The sequence below is a fragment of the Cervus elaphus genome, chromosome 18 (assembly GCF_910594005.1).
Source record: "Cervus elaphus chromosome 18, mCerEla1.1, whole genome shotgun sequence".
NCBI classification, from domain to species: domain Eukaryota; kingdom Metazoa; phylum Chordata; class Mammalia; order Artiodactyla; family Cervidae; genus Cervus; species Cervus elaphus.
This window is the reverse complement of record NC_057832.1, coordinates 88,123,592-88,144,635: the sequence shown is the minus strand read 5'-3', so window position 1 is coordinate 88,144,635 and position 21,044 is coordinate 88,123,592. Positions and strand designations below refer to the sequence as shown.

At 41.6% G+C, this 21,044-nt stretch overlaps 1 protein-coding gene and 1 pseudogene across 2 annotated transcripts in view; both read left to right on the top strand.

The window, feature by feature from the left end:
- RALA (RAS like proto-oncogene A) overlaps nt 1-4,139 on the top strand; it is a 73,910-nt gene extending 69,771 nt beyond the window's left edge. For both annotated transcript variants that reach the window (XM_043871942.1, XM_043871941.1), the window contains one exon: nt 2,170-4,139. In XM_043871942.1, the coding sequence (XP_043727877.1) occupies nt 2,170-2,292 (123 nt within the window). In that variant the 3' untranslated portion in view covers nt 2,293-4,139. The remainder of the gene's footprint in view (nt 1-2,169) is intronic.
- An 11,042-nt stretch (nt 4,140-15,181) lies between these two features.
- Nucleotides 15,182-16,047, top strand: LOC122674612 (annotated as a pseudogene).
- Nucleotides 16,048-21,044: the final 4,997 nt, after the last annotated feature.

Genomic DNA, 21,044 nt, shown 5'->3' with positions numbered 1-21,044 from the left:
GAACTAAGGGGAGTGGGGAGGAGAGGTGAGCAGTAGTGTCCAGCTCTGAGGCTTGCAGCAGCCCTGTGGTGTCACCTGCTGGCATCAGAGGCCCCGGGAAAGTACAGTCATGTACCTTGTCAGAGTTATCACAGGAGGGTGAGAAAAAGACCAGCAACCCAATGGGAAAACAGTCAAAAAATATAGACACCCTTGTAGAAAGAAGTACAAATTGCTTTTAAAGTTTAAAAGCGGCTTAGTCTAACTTATAATAGGAAGCACAATTTAAAAACAGGACTTTTTTTTACCTGTTACATTGGGGAATAAAGCAACTAGACTGATGATAATACTGTTGACAGGAGTATGGGGAGGAGGGGAAGGGAATGCTCATATGTTTGTGGAAGGGCAATTTGGTGATTATCAAAATTATGGCCCCACTAATTCAAGTTCTAAAATTTATATAAAGTCATACATCCATGCATAAGTATGTTCAGCAGTAATCACTGAAGCATTATCTGTAGAAACAAAAGATTTGACATATCCAAGTGCCCAATAACAGACTATTTTAAAGGCTGGTGCATCCATATATGGAGAAGGCAATGGCACCCCACTCCAGTATTCTTGCCTGGAAAATCCCATGGACGGAGGATCCTGGTAGGCTGTGTGGTCTATGGGGTTGCTAAGAGTCGGACATGACTGAGCAACTTCACTTTCCTGCATTGGAGAAGGAAATGGCAACCCACTCCAGTGTTCTTGCCTGGAGAATCCCAGGGACAGGGGAGCCTGGTGGGCTGCTGTCTATGGGGTCACACAGAGCCGGACATGACTGAAGCGACTTAGCAGCAGCAGCAGCAGCATCCATATGATGGAATATTGTACAGCCATTAAAAAGAAATGAAGATAACTTCCCTGGTGGTACAGTTGATAAGAATCTGCCTCCCAGTGTAGGGGACCCAGGTTCAACCCTAGACCATGAAGATCTCACTATGCCGCGGAGCAGGTAAGCCTGTGCGCTACAACTGCTGAAGCCCACACACCTGGAGCCTGTGCCCTGCAACAAGAGAAGCCACTGCAATGAGAAAAGCCTGTGCACCGCAACTAAGAGTAGTCCCCACTCACCACAACTAGAGAAAACTTCGAGCAGCAGTGAAGACCCAGCAGGCCAAAAATAAGTATTTTTTAAAAATGAAGGTAGAGCCGAATGTGCTGATCTTGAGCATTAGGAAATGAAATACAGAACAGTAGCAGTAACTGTAGTTTGCTGTCGTCTGTGTTTGAAGCACATCATGCACACAGGCACACATGTATGTGTGTCTCGGGGATATGCAAGAATCTAGTACCTGTGGCTGCCACCAGGTAGATGCATTTTTCACAAGCACCTCAGTGGCTGCAGAAAAGTAACGTGCAGCAACTCTTCAGCCACAGTGTGAGTCCACATCCTTCAGGCCCAACTCATTGTGCCCTCAGACGCGTCCCTGGAGAATCCCATGGACAGAGGAGCCTGGTGGGCTACAGTCCAAAGAGTTGCACAGAGTCGGACACAACTGAAGCAACTTAGCACACATGCACGCACAGACATTTGTTAGTGATATTGAACTTTTGAATTATTACACTAAGAGCTTTTAAATTATTATGCTAATATCTCCCATTATTTGCCAATTTCTAGACAGACAAAAATTGATAAATCCTAAAATACTGTGCAACAAGCAGTTATCTTCTAGTGCCTGGTATCAAAATACTAAAGGAAGTAGTCATTTTCCACAGCTGTTTTTAAAAATGGGGCTGAAGAAAGGTTAATAAATGAAAATTTTATTAAATCACTTTAAAATAGTAATTGATAAAATATATTTGCTAATTATTAATTACTCAAATGTAATCCACTGGGTTACATCTTCGGAGCTGTCACTTGCGGTGCTTTTTTATTTTTATCTTGAAAATTCAGATGGAAGATTAGGTTATATTATGTAAGCAGATTTTACCCGAAAGTGTAGTTCAGAAAATCTTCCTGTTTTCCCATTTTTTTAATGTACTTGGAAGAAGCAGACTTTAGTTATATGCTTTCCTGTCTTTGTATTCCCCAAATAAGAGCTCTTTAATATTCATATATTACTCCCAATGTTTACTGCTGTAATTCAGAGATGTACCAGGAACATATTATCTACTTGCTTTATTCTGTTTTCTTCTCTGTAGGTATTTTTTGATTTAATGAGGGAAATTCGGGCCAGAAAGATGGAAGACAGCAAAGAAAAGAATGGAAAAAAGAAGAGGAAAAGTTTAGCCAAGAGAATCAGAGAAAGATGCTGCATTTTATAATCAGAGCCCAAACTCCTTTCTTATCTTGACCATACTAATAAATATAATTTATAAGCTTTGCCATTGAAGGCTCAATTGACTGAAATTACTTTAACATTTTGGAAATTGTTATGTATCTCTAAAAGCATGAATTGGAACTGCACTGAAAGTCAAATTCACTTAAAAAGAAATTAATGTGGCTTCACCAAGAAGCAAAGTTCAACTTATTTCATAATTGCCTACATTTATCACGGTCCTGAATGTAGCGTGGGCGCTTGTGTTTTGCCGGCAGTCTTTCTTGAACTGTTCGAGAGGTGAGAATGGGGGTGGGCAATGGGAGGAAAGGCCACTTCCTCTGGTTTATTATAAAGCTTAAATTTTATAACCATTTTAAAATGTCTTGGTCTTCTACTGCCTTGAAAAAAAAAAATGACAATTGTGAACATGATAGTTAAACTGTACCACTTTTTTTTAACCATTGTTATGCAAAATATAGAAGAAAAAGTGACTGGCATGATTGTTGCATATAGTTCAATTGAGAGTAATTCATCTGTGAACCTGCATTAATTACCTGGTGATTAACTTAGAAAAGTGGTGTAAACTTGTACATGGAAATTTTTTAATATGCCTTAATTTAGAAACTGAAAGATACCTGGTTACATCATTCTGGGTTGTATCCTCATGGTGCCGTGGGCCCACTGCCCACGTGTCCTGGTGAGAGAATACATGTCGGGATGGAGGACAACTTTTGTATAGAAGATGCTCAAGAAATAACTGCTAGAGTCTGTCCAAATGTAAAATGTGTGCCATACTCTGGTTCTTGAAAATGAAGTTCCAGAGCCCCTTGATTGCTTTTAATTAACTGTAAGGTAGTTTAAAAATGAAGGACCAGCATATACTTGTAAGATAATTTTAGACTATGAGGATTCAGTATGTCTCAGTGAACCCTTATTCTTGAAGATGCTGATCCCTGGAAATCCTTTTATGCAAGTGGTGAGCATGTGTTAAGATTTTGATCTCTTTGGAGCAGGGCATAGGAAAAGTGTCCACGGTGCTAATGCGTTTTGCACTAGACCACTTTGGGAAAGTAGTTGTGCTTGCCATCTGTTAACTTCTAAATTTGTATTCCTGAGGTTGCAGTTTGGCTGTGCGGGAGTTACTAGGAGTGTTTGTAGTCTGTGTTCATAATGAAGAACACTGTAGTTACATTTTCCTAAAGTTAACATCGAACAGCCAAACCTGAGGATAGTGCAGAAAACATGTTTGCCACCAAACAGTAGGCTGTGTCCCCGTTGTACGGCATGCCCACTGAAGGGACATAATTTCAATGGGAAATATACCACTATCAGATTTTTCTTTTCTTTGGAATGGGACTAAGGCAGTTGTTTCAATAAAGTTTTACTTTCTTTATGCTCAGTCTTAATTTCAGCAAGTCAAAGATGTGTTCAGGCATTCCAGGTAACAGATGTGTACGTAAAGCTAACACAAATAGGCTACTTAGGAACTGAACTCTTTAGATACTACATCCAGCTTGTCATGTTAAATATGTGTCCTTAAAGGGTTTGAGATGTACATCTTTCATTTCGTATTTTCCATAGGCTATGCCGTGTGCAGAATTAAAGCTCCCCATGTAAGCGCAGCCCCGCGGGCCCAGCAATCTCCACGTGTACTTGTTGCTGTCTCATTTAACCAGGGGTCCTGACCACTAACGTTGTGACTGTGCTTTGAGACCTTTCCTCTCCTGGGTACTGAGGTGCTATGAAGCCAAATGACAAAGACGCATCACATGTCTTAGGCTGATGCCACTACCCGACTGGTTTATTTGCAATTTGAGCCATTTAAAGACCAATAAACTTTCTTTTTTTAAATGTTTGTGGTGTTACTTGATGTTTACAATGGAACATGTAAAATTCAACCTGGGCATCCTCACCAGAGACTTGAAAACACCTCAGTCTTTTGAGCTTTCAGTTTAGGGACTTCTGTGTGAGAAGAATCCTCTGCCAGCTGTCCTCGGTCTCAGGACCATCATTACTCAGGTTTAAGCAAGGCTCAGAAATGGCAGAGCCCCACCTGCACAGTTGCGTGGAAGGCACTCTTCTGCTGTCACCAGAGTCCTCCATTGTACTTTACTTTTCGAATACTACTCGACTCCTGAGTGGGTAGGTGGCAGCTTTATATTCATTTTATAAATCAGACTGATCCCCAGAGACAGTTCCTTTTCCAAATTGTGGCAGGAGGAATCCCCCCTCCCCCTGCCATCTCATCATACTTCAGGCTTTCACTCACATTTGATGTCTGTCTGGAAAACAGTGGCCTACTAGCCGTCACACAGCCCCTGGGCTAGAAATGATCTGGCCCAACATTGAACACAACCCTTCAAAATCCAATTCACTTCAATTTCTTAATTCATAAGCAGTGAGCACATTTATAATTGGCATAATTTTACTCTCACTGTATGGACCCATTCTTAAGACTAATCAGGGGCATGATGTTGAACATTATATACTAAAAGGTTAGATTAAGTTGTCTCAAAGTGAATCAGAATGTCATTTTCGAAATTTTGTAATGAAACGTAAAATTTAAAACTATCAAAGCATTTACCAGAACTTAACAGTTTTCAAACTAATCCTTTTTTTAAAAAAATCCATCATTAAAAGTCCCCTTTAGCAAATTGCTTTGAAAGTGAAGAGTGGACAGACCAATGGAGTCCTTCATTCATGCCGTTAGCTTGTGATAGGTATTTATGAACCACCTACTGTGGGCCCTGCTGCGAATATAATAGGTGAAAGGACAGGCATGATGAGTTCAGGACAAGTACAGATTCACACAGAGGGAAGGACCTATGTGTTACAAGGAAAGCAAGTTTTAGAAAGATTAGAGATTAGGTCTCCTTATCCTGGGCCAGACACCGTATTTCTTACGACTGTAAACTCATATAATAATAGCAAACAGTGCATTCTACATGCAAGATACTGTATATTTTTTAATTTAATATTAACTCTTTGAGGTACTTGCTATCCTAGCCCTTATCTTCCAAATGGAAAAACTAAGTTGAATAACTTGGCCCAGAGCCAAAAAATGGCAAAATAATTAACAGATTGGAAACAAAGTAGTCTGGTCCCAAGTCCATGCTCTGAATCCCTGCACAGTGAAGGAGTAGAAGATAGAGTTAATGATTCAGGGGCCTGTACCATGGGGGGGAACATCCAGGATTTTCCCCAGGCTGATTTCCTTCAGAGAGCTTGCAGAGGCTGCTGTGAACCAAGAGGCCTCTTGGGCATACAGCCTGGTTGCTAAGAGAAAAATCAAGTGTGGAGGGAAATCCTGTGCAGAGCTCAGCTGTGGAGTCAGCCTTACAGTGCTTTTTCCATAACATCAGTCAAGAGGCAGCATTCTTTGGCAGGCAAGGAGCCTGTATCCTACATTTCTTTAACTGCAAAAAATTTCCTAGGCGTTTGCTCCAGCAGCACTGCCTGCAGCTGTTGTGGACAGCTGCCTGGAGACGCATGAAGGTAGATGGGGAGGGACGTTCAGCCATCTGTATTCTCAGTCCTCACAGAAGCACCATTTCTGGGGAGAGTGAGGGGCCCAGAGAGCATTTAACATCTGTTTAAGAAAGGCCGTGACGGTCCAGTGGTTAGGACTCGGCGCTTTCACTGCCGGGGCCAAGTTCAATCCTCAGGGAAATAAGATCCTCCAAGCCATGCAGTACAGCCAAGAAAAAAAAAAAAAAAAAGAGGCCGTGAGAACTGTGATAACTTACACAGCTAATCAGATAGAAGAACAAGGTCACTTTTATCAAAAGCCCTAAGGAAAGAAAACAGCCAAAGTTTTCAGGTGCATGCAAGCTCCTAGCAGCTAGAAAGTGCTCCTAAGGACAAAGTCAAACAACCAAAAAGTAAAAGTCAAGCCTTGTTGAATTAGAAGGGAAAGAAGCAGGTATGAGAGCTAACTTCTGGGCCTTGCCCCAAGGAATTGCATGCTGTCACCCTGAGCATTGCACCATTACATGCCAACTCTGTTGTTTATGACCAACCTAGACAGCATATTAAAAAGCAGAGGCATTACTTTGCCAAAAAAGGTCCTTCTAGTCAAAGCTATTGGCAGTTTGATCTCTGGTTCCTCTGCCCTTTCTAAAACCAGCTTGAACATCTGGAAGTTCACAGTTCACGTGTTACTGAAGCCTGGCTTGGAGAATTTTGAACATCACTTTACTAGCATGTGAGATGAGTGCAGCTGTGCGGTAGTTTGAGCATTTCTGGCATTGCCTTTCTTTGGGATTGGAATGAAAACTGACCTTTTCCAGTCCTGTGGCCACTTCTGAGTTTTCCAAATTTGCTGGCATATTGAGTGTAGCACTTTTACAGCATCATCTTTCAGGATTTGAAATAGCTCAACTGGAATTCCATCACCTCCACTAGCTTTGTTCATAGTGATGCTTTCTAAGGCCTACTTGACTTCACATTCCAGGATGTCTGGCTCTAGGTGAGTGATCACACCATCATGATTATCTGGGTCATGAAGATCTTTTTTGTACAGTTCTGTGTATTCTTGCCACCTCTTCTTAATATCTTCTGCTTCTGTTAGGTCCATACCATTTCTGTCCTTTATTGAGCCCATCTTTGCATGAAATGTTCCCTTGGCATCTCTAATTTTCTTGAAGAGATTTCTAGTCGTTCCCATTCTGTTGTTTTACTCTATTTCTTTGCATTGACCACTGAGGAAGGCTTCTTTATCTCTCCTTGCTATTCTTTGGAACTCTACATTCAGATGGGAATATCTTTCCTTTGCTTTTCGCTTCTCTTCTTTTCACAGCTATTTGTAAGCCCTCCTCAGACAGCCATTTTGCTTTTCTACATTTCTTTTCCATGGGGATGGTCTTAATCCCTGTCTCCTATACAATGTCACGAACCTCCATCCATAGTTCATCAGGCACTCTATCAGATGTAGTCCCTTAAATCTATTTCTCACTTCCACTGTATAATCATAAGGGATTTTATTTTAGTCATACCTGAATGGTCTAGTGGTTTCTCCCTACTTTCTTCAATTTAAGTCTGAATTTGGCAATAAGGAATTCATGATCTGATCTACAGTCTGCTCCCAGTCTTGTTTTTGCTGACTGTATAGCACTTCTCCATCTTTGGCTGCGAAGAATATAATCAGTCTGATTTCGGTGTTGACCATCTGGTGATGTCCATGTATAGAGTCTTCTCTTGGGTTGTTGGAAGAGGATGTTTGCTATGACCATTGCATTCTCTTGGCAAAACTCTATTAGCCTTTGCCCTGCTTCATTCCGTACTCCAAGGCCAAATTTGCCTGGTACTCCAGGTGTCGCAAAGAGTCGGACACGACTGAGCAACTGAACTGAGTCAAAGCTATAGTTTTTCCATTAGTCGTGTATGGATGTGAGACTTGGACTATAAAGAAAGCTGAGTGCCAAAGAATTGATGCTTTTGAACTGTGATGTTGGAGAAGACTCCTAAGAGTCCCTTGGACACCAAGGAGATCCAACCAGTCCATCCTAAAGGAAATCAGTCCTGAATATTCATTGGAAGGACTGATGCTGAAGCTGAAACTCCCATCCTTTGGCCACCTGATGCAAAGAACTGACTCATTGGAAAAGACCCTGGTGCTGGCAAAGATTGAAGGCTGGAGGAGAATGGGATAACAGAGGATGAGATGGTAGGATGGTGTCACCAACTCGATGGACATGAGTTTGAGTAAGCTCTGGGAGTTTGTGATGGCCAGGGAAGCCTGGCATGCTTCAGCCCATGGGGTCACAGAGTCGGACACAACTGAGAGACTGAACTGAACTGATGCCAACTCTGTTGTTTACAGACTGATCTTTGTAATGGGTGCCAGTTTGGTGAAAAGGTATTTGGATGATTTTCCTGGATACCTGGAAGTTGGCTTAGAAGGAACTTGGAATTCAATTTGAACTTAGTCTTCAGGTCTCCTTAGTCTCCTCTAGTCAATGACAATTGGTAATAGAACTAAGATCCCACATGCCCTGTGGCCAAAAGATTAAAAAAAAAGAAGACCTGAGAGCATGTGACATAGAAAGCACCCATTAAGTGTGACTCTCACCAGGAACACATCTAAATCCCACACAGGACTTCCCTAGTGGTCCAGTGGCTCAAGACTTCACATTTCCAATGCAAGTGATGTGGGTTTGATCCCTGGTTGGGGAACTAAGAACCCGAAAGTCGTATGGCATGGCCAAAAAGAAAAAAAATCCCACTCCAGTTCAAGGCCCACCTCTTTGCAGTTGGTAGATAGTTGGGATATAAAATAGTGGGTGGACCTTGTAGTCAAAAGATAAGTGATTGCTGTCCAAGATGTGGGGAAACACAAATCCAGGTTGGGGAGGGGGCAGTATGGCAGAGTCTTCAAATATGAAAACCGTATATCTTAACATTCATAAAATTCCCTTTTTCTATATCTCTCTAAAGAAATAACTGCACATGTGCCCAGAGTCATGCCCAACGTGGTTCACTGTAGCACTGCTTACTAGAACACTGAGAACTACCTAAATGTCTAGAAACTGAGGAATGGCTTAAGAAACATAGACAATCCATACTATACAACGGTTTGAAGGAACAGACTAGAGATATTTATCAGTATAGAAAAGTCTTTAAAATATTCTTGGGTCAAACATGCACCTTTGGGACTTCCCTGGCAGTCCAGTGGTTAAGACGCTGTGCTTGCAATGCAGGGGACATGAGTTCAATCCCTAGTCGGGAAACTAAGATCCCACATGTCACACAATGCTGCCAAAAGCTTTTTTTTTTTTTTTAATTTAAAAATACATCTTTGACCATGGTACAAACATTATAACTTTTTTGTAAAACCCATATACAAACAACACCATATACATCTATGAGTTTGTTTATCTTGAGAAAGCTAATTTTTTTAATCTAGACAAATATACTGAAATACATAATAATTGTTACTCATGAGAGAATGCTGAAAAGGGAAAGGATCTGAGGGTTTAAACTTTATCCTTTTTTTAAAAAAAAGCGTTTTAAGTCAACCTGGGGGATTGTCAGGTTGACAGCTTTTTTAAAAAAATAAAAATTATTTTTGGCTGTGCCGGGTCTTTGTTGCTACACAGACTTTTCTCTAATTGCAGTGAGCAGGGGCTACTCTCTAGTTGTGGTGCACAGGCTTCTCTTGTTGTGGAGCACAGGCTCTAGAGCGCAGGGGCTTCAGTAGTTGCAATTCCCGGGCTCTAGGGCACAGGCTCAATAGCTGTGGTGCATGGGCTTAGATGCTCCTCAGCATGTGGGCTCTTCTCAGATCAGGGATCACACCTGTGTTTCCTGCATTGGAAGGTAGATTCTTTACCACTGAGCCACCAGGGAAGTCCTATCCTGTCATTTTTAAATGAAGGATGCATTCATGTATTACCCACATAATTGAAATTAATTTTCTTAATTATATGATTACATGTAGCCAAAGTCCTCAAACCTAGAATATATAAATATATAGAGAATGCTCAAAACTCAACATTAAAGAAAAAGCAATTATAAAGTGGACGAAAGAAACATAAGTGGCGAATAAACACATGAAAAGATGTTTGTCATCTTTAGCCATTAGGGAAATGCAAATGTAAGACACTGTCAAAAGAGTTAGATGACAAGTCACAGGCTGAGAGAAAATATTTGCAAAACACATATCTGTTAAAGGACTGTTGTACAAAATATGCAATGAATTCTTCAATCTTAACATTAAGAAAATAACCCAATTTTTTTAAATGGGCCAAAGACCCTAAGAGACCCCTCATCAAAGAAGATGTTCAGATAACAAACAAGCGCGTGAAAAAACATTCCACATCATGGGTCATCAAGGAGATGCAAACTAAAGCAAAAAGGTGATAGTACTACACACCTATTAGAATGACAACACCAGGTGCTGGTGAGGACGTGGAGCAGTAAGTGTTCTCATTTATTGCTGGTGGGAATGCAAAATGGTACAGGCCCTTTGGAAGACAGTTTGGTGGCTTCTTCAAAAACTATAAATAAATTTTGGGGACTTCCCTTGTGGTCCAGTGGTTAAGAATCCTTCTTGCAATGCAGGGGACATGGGTTCCATCCCTGGTGGGAGAACTAAGATCTCACATGGTTTGAAGCAAGTAAGCCCACGGACTGCAACTAAGACCTGCTGCAGGTCTTCAGTTCAGTTCAGTCGCTCAGTCGTGTCCAACTCTTTGCGACCCCATGAACCGCAGCACGCCAGGCCTCCCTGTCCATCACCAACTCCCCGGGGCCCACCCAAACCCATGTCCATCGAGTCAGTGATGTCATCCAACCATCTCATCCTCTGTTGTCCCCTCCTCCTCCTGCCCTCAATCCTTCCCAGCATCAGGGTCTTTTCAAATGAGTCAGTTCTTCACATCAGGTGGCCAAAGTATTGGAGTTTCAGCTTCAACATGAGTCCTTCCAATGAACACCCAGGACTGATCTCCTTTAGGATGGACTGGTTGGACCTCCTTGCAGTGCAAGGGACTCTCAAGAGTCTTCTCCAACACCACAGTTCAAAAGCATCAATTCTTTGGCCCTCAGCTTTCTTTATAGTCCAACTCTCACATCCATACATGACCACTGGAAAAACCATAGCCTTGACTAGACAGACCTTTGTTGGCAAAGTAATTAATGTCTCTGCTTTTTAATATGCTATCTAGGTTGATCATAACTTTCCTTCCAAGGAGTAAGCGTCTTTTAATTTCATGGCTGCAATCACCATCTGCAGTGATTTTGGAGCCCCCCAAAATAAAGTCAGCCATTGTTTCCACTGTTTCCCCATCTATTTGCCATGAAGTGATGGGACCGGATGCCATGACCTTAGTTTTCTGAATGTTGAGCTTTAAGCCAACTTTTTCACTCTCCTCTTTCACTTTCATCAAGAGGCTCTTTAGTTCTTCTTCACTTCCTGCCATAAGGGTGGTGTCATCTGTGTATCTGAGATTATTGATATTTCTCCCGGCAATCTTGATTCCAGCTTGTGCTTCCTCCAGCCCAGCGTTTCTCATGATGTCCTCTGCATATAAGTTAAATGAGTAGGGTGACAATATACAGCCTTGACGTACTCCTTTTCCTATTTGGAACCAGTCTGTTGTTCCATGCCCAGTTCTAACTGTTGCTTCCTGACCTGCATACAGATTTCTCAGGAGGCAGGTCAGGTGGTCTGGTATTCCCATCTCTTTCAGAATTTTCCACAGTTTATTGTGATTCACACAGTCAAAGGCTTTGGCGTAGTCAATAAAGCAGAAATAGATGTTTTTCTGGAACTCTCTTGCTTTTTTGATGATCCAGCGTATGTTGGCAATTTGATCTCTGGTTCCTCTGCCTTTTCTAAAACCAGCTTGAACATCTGAAAGTTCACGATTCACATATTGCTGAAGCCTGACCTTAGTAACTGTTAAAAAATATATGTATAACTGTTAAAAAAAAAAAAAAAAACTATGGTTTTGGCATAAGAATAGACGAATAGATCAATGGAATAGAATTTAGAGTCCCAAAACAAATCTTCACATTTATAGTCAATCTGTATTGGACCAAGATGCCAAGACAATTCAGTGGAAAAGAGTAGTTTTTCAACAAAATCGCGCTGGGACTGGATATCCACAAACAAAAGAATGAAACTGTATTCTTTCTTCATACCATATACAAAATTAACTCAAAATGGATCCCTGACCTAAAATATGAGAACGAAATTACAAAACTCTTAGAAGAAAAAAGAAGTAAATCTTTATAACCTTAGATTCAGCAAAGCCTACTAAGCTATAACACACACAGAACAAAAAAATTAATTGAACTTCATCAAAATTTAAAACTTTTGTGCTTCACAGAATACCATCAAGAAAGCATAAAGACAACCCCTAAATAAAATATTTGCAAATCTTGTATCTGATAAGGAATTTGCATCTAGACTATTAAGAAACCTATAACTCAACAATTAAAGTACAACCCAATTTAAAATGCACAAAAGTTCCAAGTAAACATTTTTCCCCCAAGGAAATATGGAAATAGCCAATAAGCACATGAAAAGATGCTCAGAGGCAGAATCAAGATGGTGCAATAGGATGTGAAAGTCACTTCCTCCCACAAACGCATCAAAATACATCTAATAACCTACTCAACGCTGGCCTGACTTAGACACCCAAAACTCCAAGAAAGATCACCACATAACCAGGTAGGATGAAAAGAGGAGGGGGAAGGAATCAGGACAGAACCTATGCCCTTGGGAGGGGCCTGTGAAAGATGAAAGGTTCCCGCAGCCTGGGAAGGCCCTTCACCAGTGGGGTGATCAGTCAGGACAGAAGAGGAGTTTCAGAGGCTCAGTGAGACAGGCAGTTTGCAGCACTCGGAGCAGCACGACCTGCACAGGGTCTGTGCCACCTCCCCACGCCCTCCAGACAGACTCACATCGACTGTGCATGTGGGCACTGGATGCTGGATGCTGAAACTCTGGCTTCAGCGGACAGACATGAGGAAGAAGACTGGGATGGGCTGCATGGAGACAGCCTGAAGGGGCTGGAGCCTTGCTCTTGGCTCACAGTGGGCTTGACACTGCCCCTGAAATCTCATTGTTGGGACTTGCCTGGTGGTCCAGAGGTTAAGACTTCACCTTTCAGTGCAGCGGGTACAGGTTTGTTTGATCCCTGGTCAGGGAACTAAGATCCCATGTGCCTTGCAGCCAAAAAACTAAAACACATAACAGAAGTAATACTGTACAAATTCTAAAGACCTTTAAAATAGTCCACACAGGAAGATCTCACATGCTTCAGACAGCTGAGCCCATGTGCCACAACTATTGAGTCTGTGCTCTAGTGCCTGGGATCCACAGCTACTGAAGCCTGCGCTCTCTAGAGCCCATGCTCCACAACAAGACAAAGCACCACAATGAGAAGCCCTTGACCACAACTAGAGAGTAGCCCCAGCTCTCTGCAACCATAGAAAGCCCATGTGCATCAACAAAGAGCCAGCACAGCCAAAAATACATTTTTAAAAATCAAGAGAATTCCCTTGAAATAACAAAAGGTACCCCAATTGTTCATTGCAGTACTATTTACAATAGTCAAGACATGGAAACAACATAAATGTCCCTTGATAGATGAATGGATAAAGATGTAATGTGTATGTGTGTGTGCATTTGTGTGTGTGTATGTAGGCATGAATATATAAATGGAATACTACTCAGCCATAAAAAAGAATGAAATAATGTCATTTGCAGCAACATGTTTGGATCTAGAAATTATCATACTAAGTGAAGTCATAAAGAGAAAGACAAATACCATATGATATCACTTATATGTGGAATCTAAAATATGACACAAATGAATTTATCTATGAAACAGAAACAGACTCACAGACCTAGAGAACAGACTTGTGATTGTCAAGGGCAGGGGAAAGGGAAGGATTGGGCATTCAGGATTATATAGTATGAATGAATAACAAAGTGCAGGGTACTATATTCAATATCCTGTAATAAACCGTAATAAAGGTGAATATGAAAAAGAATATATATATAACTGGATCACTTTGCTGTACACCAAAAAATAACACATTGTAAACCAACTATACTGGATATATAATATATACACCAAATAGGAAAAGGAGTATGTCAAGGCTGTATATTGTCACCCTTCTTATTTAACTTATATGCAGAGGACATCAAGAGAAACCCTGGACTGGAGGAAACACAAGCTGGAATCAAGATTGCCGGAAGAAACATCAATAACCTCAGATATGCAGATGACACCACCCTTATGGTAGAAAGTGAAGAACTAAAGAGCCTCTTGATGAAAGTGAAAGAGGAAAGTGAAAAAGTTGACTTAAAGCTCAACATTCAGAAAACTAAGATCATGGCATCCGGTCCCATCACTTCATGGCAAATAGATGGGGAAACAGTGGAAACAGTGGCTGACTTTATTTTTCTGGGCTTCAAAATCCCTGCAGATGGTGATTGCAGCCATGAAATTAAAAGACACTTATTCCTTGGAAGGAAAGTTATGACCAACCTAGATAGCATATTAAAAAGCAGAGACATTACTTTGCCAACAAAGGTCCGTCTAGTCAAGGCTATGGTTTTTCCAGTGGTCATGTATGGATGTGAGAGCTGGACTGTGAAGAAAGCTGAGCACTGAAAAATTGATGCTTTTGAACTGTGGTGTTGGAGAAGACTCTTGAGAGTCCCTTGGATTGCAAGGAGGTCCAACCAGTCCATCCTAAAGGAGATCAGTCCTGGGTGTTCATTGGAAGGACTCATGTTGAAGCTGAAACTCCAATAATTTGGCCACCTGATGCAAAGAGCTGACTCATTTGAAAAGACCCTGATGCTGGGAAAGATTGAGGGCAGGAGGAGAAGGGGACGACAGCGGACGAGACAATTGGATGGCATCACCAACTCGATGGACATGGGTTTGGGTGGACTCCAGGAGCTGGTGATGGACAGGGAGGCCTGGCGCGCTACAGTTCATGGGGTCGCAAAGAGTCGGACACAACTGAGCAACTGAACTGAACTGAACTGATACTATGCAGGCTTGGCAAAGTTATATGGAAACTAGAAGTCTGATCGGAGAAGGCAATGGCACCCCACTCCAGAACTCTTGCCTGGAAAATCCCATGGACGGAGGAGCCTGGTAGGCTGCAGTCCATGGGGTCGAGAAGAGTCGGACGTGACTGAGCGACTTCACTTTCACTTTTCACTTTTATGCGTTGGAGAAGGAAATGGCGACCCACTCCAGTGTTCTTGCCTGGAGAATCCCAGGGATGGGGTCGCACAGAATCGGACACGACTGAAGTGACTTAGCAGTAGCAGAAGTCTGATACACTACTGATGGAAACAAAGTCTTGATAAAAGCAAAACAAAGTGGGGCAGGCGGGCGCGCGGTGCTGGTGCAGCAACGTTGTGAATCTCCTGCTGCGTGGCAGTGAGTGTGCGCTTTTCCCAGCCCAACCGCGACGTTCCGCAGGCATGAGCTATAACTGCGCCATCACCATCTTCTATCCCTCCAAGTGGGGTACTTGCAGGAGGCCATGAAGAGGGGCTGGACCGCGGTCAGTGTTCGAGGAAAAGACACTGATGTTCTCGGTGTGGAGAAGATGTCAGTGGCCAAGCTGTAGGATGAAAGGACAGTGACGAAGGTCTGTGCTCTGGATGATAATGTCTGCATGGCATCCTCCGGCCTCACTGCTGACGCAAGGATAGTCATCAACAGGGCCCGGATGGAATGCCAGAGCCACCGGCTGACTGTGGAGGACCTGGTCACCACGGAGTACATCACCTGCTATATCGCCAGTCTGAAGCAGCGCTACACACACAGCAAGGGGCGCCGGCGGTTTGGCATCTCTGCCTTCGTTGTGGGTTTTGACTTTGATGGCACCCCCGGACTCTATCAGACTGACCTCTCGGGCACATACCATGCCTGGAAGGCCAATGCTATAGGCCGGGTTGCCAAGTCAGTGCATGAATTCCTAGAGAAGAATTATACTGAGGAAGCCATTGAAACAATCTGACTATTAAGCTTGGCTATCAGGGTCCTTCTGGAAGTGGTTCACTTGGGTGGCAAAAACATAGACCTTGCTGTTGTGAGGCGAGATCAATCCCTCAAGATTTTAAATCCTGAAGAAATTGAGAAATACATTGCTGAGATTGAAAAAAAAAGAAGAAAATGAAAAGAAGAAACAAAAGAAAGCATCATGATGAAATGAAATTTTGCTTGTAACAATTTTTAAATTCAAATCATGGCTGATTTCCAAAATGATACATAGGCATTTCCATTCCATTTATCTGTACTGTCCAAGTGTCCTACAATAAATTTGCCTATTTTTTTTTTAAGTGAAACAAAAAGATGTTCAATGTTTTTACTCATTATGGAAATTCAAATCAAAACCACAATGAGATCCTACTTCACCTTCACTAGAAAAGAATGGCTGTAATCAAAAAGACAGTAAGTATTGGTGATGTTGTGGAGGTATCAGAATCTTCATACACTGCTGGTGAGAATGTAAAGTAGTATAACTGTTTTGGAAAACAGTTTGGCTATTCCTGAGAAGATTAAACATAGAGTGATCGTATGATTCAATAATTTCACTCAGGTATACCTAAGAGTACTGGAAACATATGTCCATGCAAAAACTTGTACATAAATGTTCACAGCAGCATTATTCATCACAGCCAAAAAGTGGAAACAACTCAATGTACATCAACTGATGGCCAGATAAACAAAGGGGTTTATCCATACAGGGAATATTACTGGCAATAAAAAGGAATGAAGTACATGCTACACCGTTACTGAGCAAAAGGCTTGCTGCCACATGTGCATAGAAGCCAATACTATGGCACTGGCTTTTGAGGAAAGAACAAGCTTTATTGCAACATGAACCTGCAAGGATATAGGAGGCCTAGCTCAAATCTGTTTCCCAAATCCGGAATTCAGTCAAACTTTTATGAGTTGGGGGAGAATGGATTAGTATGCAGAAATGCTGGTGGGACAGGCTTCAAATGGAGGGCTTTGGAACTTGGCATTTATGGGAAGATATGGGAGGAGACTTCGGCAGTGGATCTTCTGGGCAATGGAACTCTCATTTCTGAAAGGGTTCCAGCATTCAAATTCCAGTCATGTCTCCATAGTTTAGTTCTGGGGTTGGGGGAACATCACACTCTATAATTCCCCATGCCTAGGACCTCACCCAGCACAAGAGGGTTAAGGGGAACTTCAGTTCCGAGTGTTATTTAAGGTAAAAATTCTCTGTTCTGTGCTAACTTTGCAAGATTTATGGTGTTGCTCTGTTGTCTTTGAAAAACAGGTCAGTATCTTATTATTGACAGAGTAGGACTTGTTTCAGCTCTTCCTAGAGTTGCAACAACGTGGATGAACCTTGAAAACATTGTGCTAAGTAAAAGAAGTCAGTCACAAAAAACCACATATTATATGATTCTATTTATATGAAATGTCCAAAATAAGTGAATCTATAGAGGTAGAAAGTAAATTAGCGCATGCCTAGGACTGGGGGTTTGGGAAAAATAAGGAGTGACTGATACGGATATAAAGTTTCTTTGGGGGGTAATGAAAAGGTTCTAAATTGACTGTGGTGATGGTTGTGCAACTGTTAATATATGAAAAAAACTATCAAACTGAACACTTTAAATGGATGAAATGCATGGTATGGGAATTATATGTCAATAAAGCTGTTATCTTTCTAATAAAGATTGCATACTGTATGATTCCATTTATATAACATTCTCCATCTAGAGATGGAGAACAGATTAGTGGTTTCCAGGAAGGGGAGGGGGAGGGGTGGGCGTAAATATAAAAAGGCAGCAGGAGGGAGTTCTTTTTCAGCGATGGAGCAGTTCTGTGTTTTGATTGTGGTGGTGATAACAGAAATTTCCAGAGGCGATCAAGCTGCATGGATGTACATACATACAAATGAATACAATGTTTCTTTCTTTTTTTTTTTTCAAGTGGTAAAAACTGAATAAGGCCTGTAGTCTAGAACAGTAATGTACCAATTTCCTGGCTTTGATACTGTACTACATCCATATAAGATGTGACTACCTGGAGGAAATAGGTGAGAGGTATAGGAAGCTTGTTGGATTAGTTTTACAGTTTTCTATAAGCCTATAACTATTTCAGGATAAAAACTTAAGATAGAATTACAGTTGTCCAAAATTGGAATATTTTCTCCCATGGAATGATTTCTCTGTTGCCAGAGTTTTTAAAAAGCCTTGGTATCATTACAATTCTACAAATAATAAATGTTAGAATAGCATAGGGAACTCTACACGATACTCTGTAATGGCCTAAATGGGAAACGAATCTTTAAAAAAGTGGATATATGTATATGTGGGCTTCCCAGATGGCACTAGTGGTAAAGAACCTGCCTGCCAATGCAGGAGACATAAGAGACACGGGTTCGATCCCTGGGTCAGGAAGATCCCTTGGGGGAGGGCCCAGCTAACACATTCCAGTGCTCTTGCCTGAAGAATCTCATGGACAGAGGAGCATGGTGGGCTACAGTTCATGGGGTTGTGACTTAGCATGCATGTACACATGTATATGTACACATGTATATGTACACTTGAAACTAACAGCATGGTAAATCAACTATACTCCAATAAAAATATCTTAAATAATAATAATAAATACTGGAGAGGCTGTGGATATCAGGGAAACTTCCTACAGTGTTGATGAGAATGTAAACTGGTACAGCCACTGTGGAAAACAGTATGGAGGTTCCTTAAGAAACTAAAAATAGAGTTGCCATATGATCCATCAATCCCACTCCTAGGCATGTATCCAGATAAAACTCTAAATTCCAAAAGATACATGCACCCCAATGTTCATAGCAGCACTATTCACAGCAGCAAAGACATGGAGACTATCATACTATGTGAAGTCAGACAAAAACAAATACCATATGATATCACTTATTTGTGGAATCTAAAATATTATACAAATGAACTTACTTATCGGGCTTTCCAGGTGGCTCAGTGGGTTAAGAATCTGCCTGCAATGCAGGAGACGTGGGTTCAATCCCTGGGTTAGGAAGATCCCCTGGAGGAGGGCATGGCAACCCACTCCAGTATTCTTGCCTGGAGAATCCCATGGACAAAGAAGCCTGGCAGCCTGCAGTCCATGGCATCACAAGGAGTCGGACACGACTGAAGCGACTGAGCATACATAAATGCACAAACTTATTTATCAAACAAAAACAGACTCACAGACATAGAAAGCAAACTTAAAGTTACAAAGTGTGTCCCCTCTTTGGAGGGTGGGGGAGGGATAAATTAGGATTCACAGATACAGACTTACCCTACATATAAAATAAATAACCTGTAGATCACAGGAAACTATATTCAATATCCTATGATAAACCATAATGGAAACAAATATATTCTTTGCTGAACATTAGCAACTAACACAGCATTGTAAATCAACTATGCTTCAGTAAAAAATAAGATAAAAATAAATAAATTTTTTAAAGGTTGGGTGAATCTGTATCTGGGATACTAAAAATTGTAGAGGGCTGGCAAGTGAAAAGACTTTTTTCTACAGCAAATTCCAGATCCAGCTGTTACACAAACCAGCCGTGTCCCTACTTACAGTTTTAGGCCTGAGAATGAGGTCTGGAAAGTGGAGGCTCTCAGAAATGCCTGGATGGGCCAGGCTACCCTCTGGTTCCAGGTGACTCAAAGCTCCTTATCTCCCAAGGCTGACTTGACAAACTCAGTTCTCTCTGGGCAAACCCAGCTCCAGTGTAAACAATGAAGCTGAGGCTCTGTCTGGAAAATCTTTTACTAGGATAAAAAGCAACTTCCTACTCCAGGAGCCATTTGAAGATAGAGACTGAATCTCACTCCCTCTAGAATTCCCAGGGCCTAGGGCCTCACCCAACACAAGGTAATAGCTAGCAGAGGAGCGTGTCTTACATATCACACCCAGTCCCCGTGGGTCTCAACTCTGGCAGCACATCAGAGCTTTTAGAAATGTGGCAGATCCAGTTCTATACTAAAAGCAGTTAAATCAGATTGTTCTTTTTCACTTCTGCTTTTCTATTTTATAGCATCCTCAATGTCATTCTTACATCAGGCTGGATGATGAGTTTCTGAGGGATATTTCCTATGCTGGTTCTCAGGGGAGGGTGACAGCTGTCATTCCTAAGGAGGATTCAGTTAAATATGATGTCAGCCAGACATCCAGCTTGGAGACTCATCTAAGCTTCCACAAACTTATTGTATCTGTTTTATCGTAAGTGTTAGTTGCCCAATTATGTTCAACTCTTTGTGACCCCATGAAGCCTGTCAGGTTCCTCTGCCCATGGAATTCTCCAGGCAAGAAAACTTGAGTGGTTGCCATTTCCTTCTCGACGGGATCTTCCCCACCCAGGGATTGAACCTGGGTCTCCTGCATTGCAGGTGGATTCTTTACCATCGGAGCCACATAGTGAACATAAGCCAAAAGCACTGAAAGCTGTTCAGTGTAAAGAAAACCTAATTCCCACCCAGCTCCCCAAAGGCCACCATTTGGCTTTTGTATTTTGGGTTTTTTTTTTTTTTTTTTTTTTGGCCTTGCTGCATCGCATATGGGATCTTCATTCCAACCAGGGATCGAACCCATGCCCCTGGCAGTAAAAGTATGGAGTCTTAACCACTGGACTGCCAGCAAAGTCCTGAGGCCACCATTTGCATCAGCTTATTTTTCCTCCCAAACACTCTCTGCAACAACACACACACATATAGGCATGTAGAGATGCATTTTAGAAGACACAGACCCTTGTGGGCTTTAATGTGCTTGTAAAAGCTTCTGGGAAGAAACATTTGGATTCGCTGCACCCTATCTACTGAACACATGCATGCATCTACTGCATAGTGCATTTTAAAATTTCTGAGTGTTCACAGCAATATTGTTTTTGATCCGTCTCCTAGAGTAATGAGAATGAAAACCAAAATAAACAAATTGGACTTAATCAAACAAAAGCTTTTGCAGAGCAAAGGAAACCATAAACAAAACGAAATGAAAAGATCTCCCACAGAATGGGAAAAAGTATCCGCAGATGATATGACCAAGAAGGGATTAATGGCCCAAAGGCACATGAAAAGATACTCAGTATCACTAATTATTAGAGGAATACAAATCAAAACTATAATGAAGTACCACCTCACACCAGTCAGAATGACCATCAATAAGTGGTACTGGACGGCTACATGTAAAAGAATAGAATTTGAACACTGCCTAACACCATACACAAAAATAAACTCAAAAT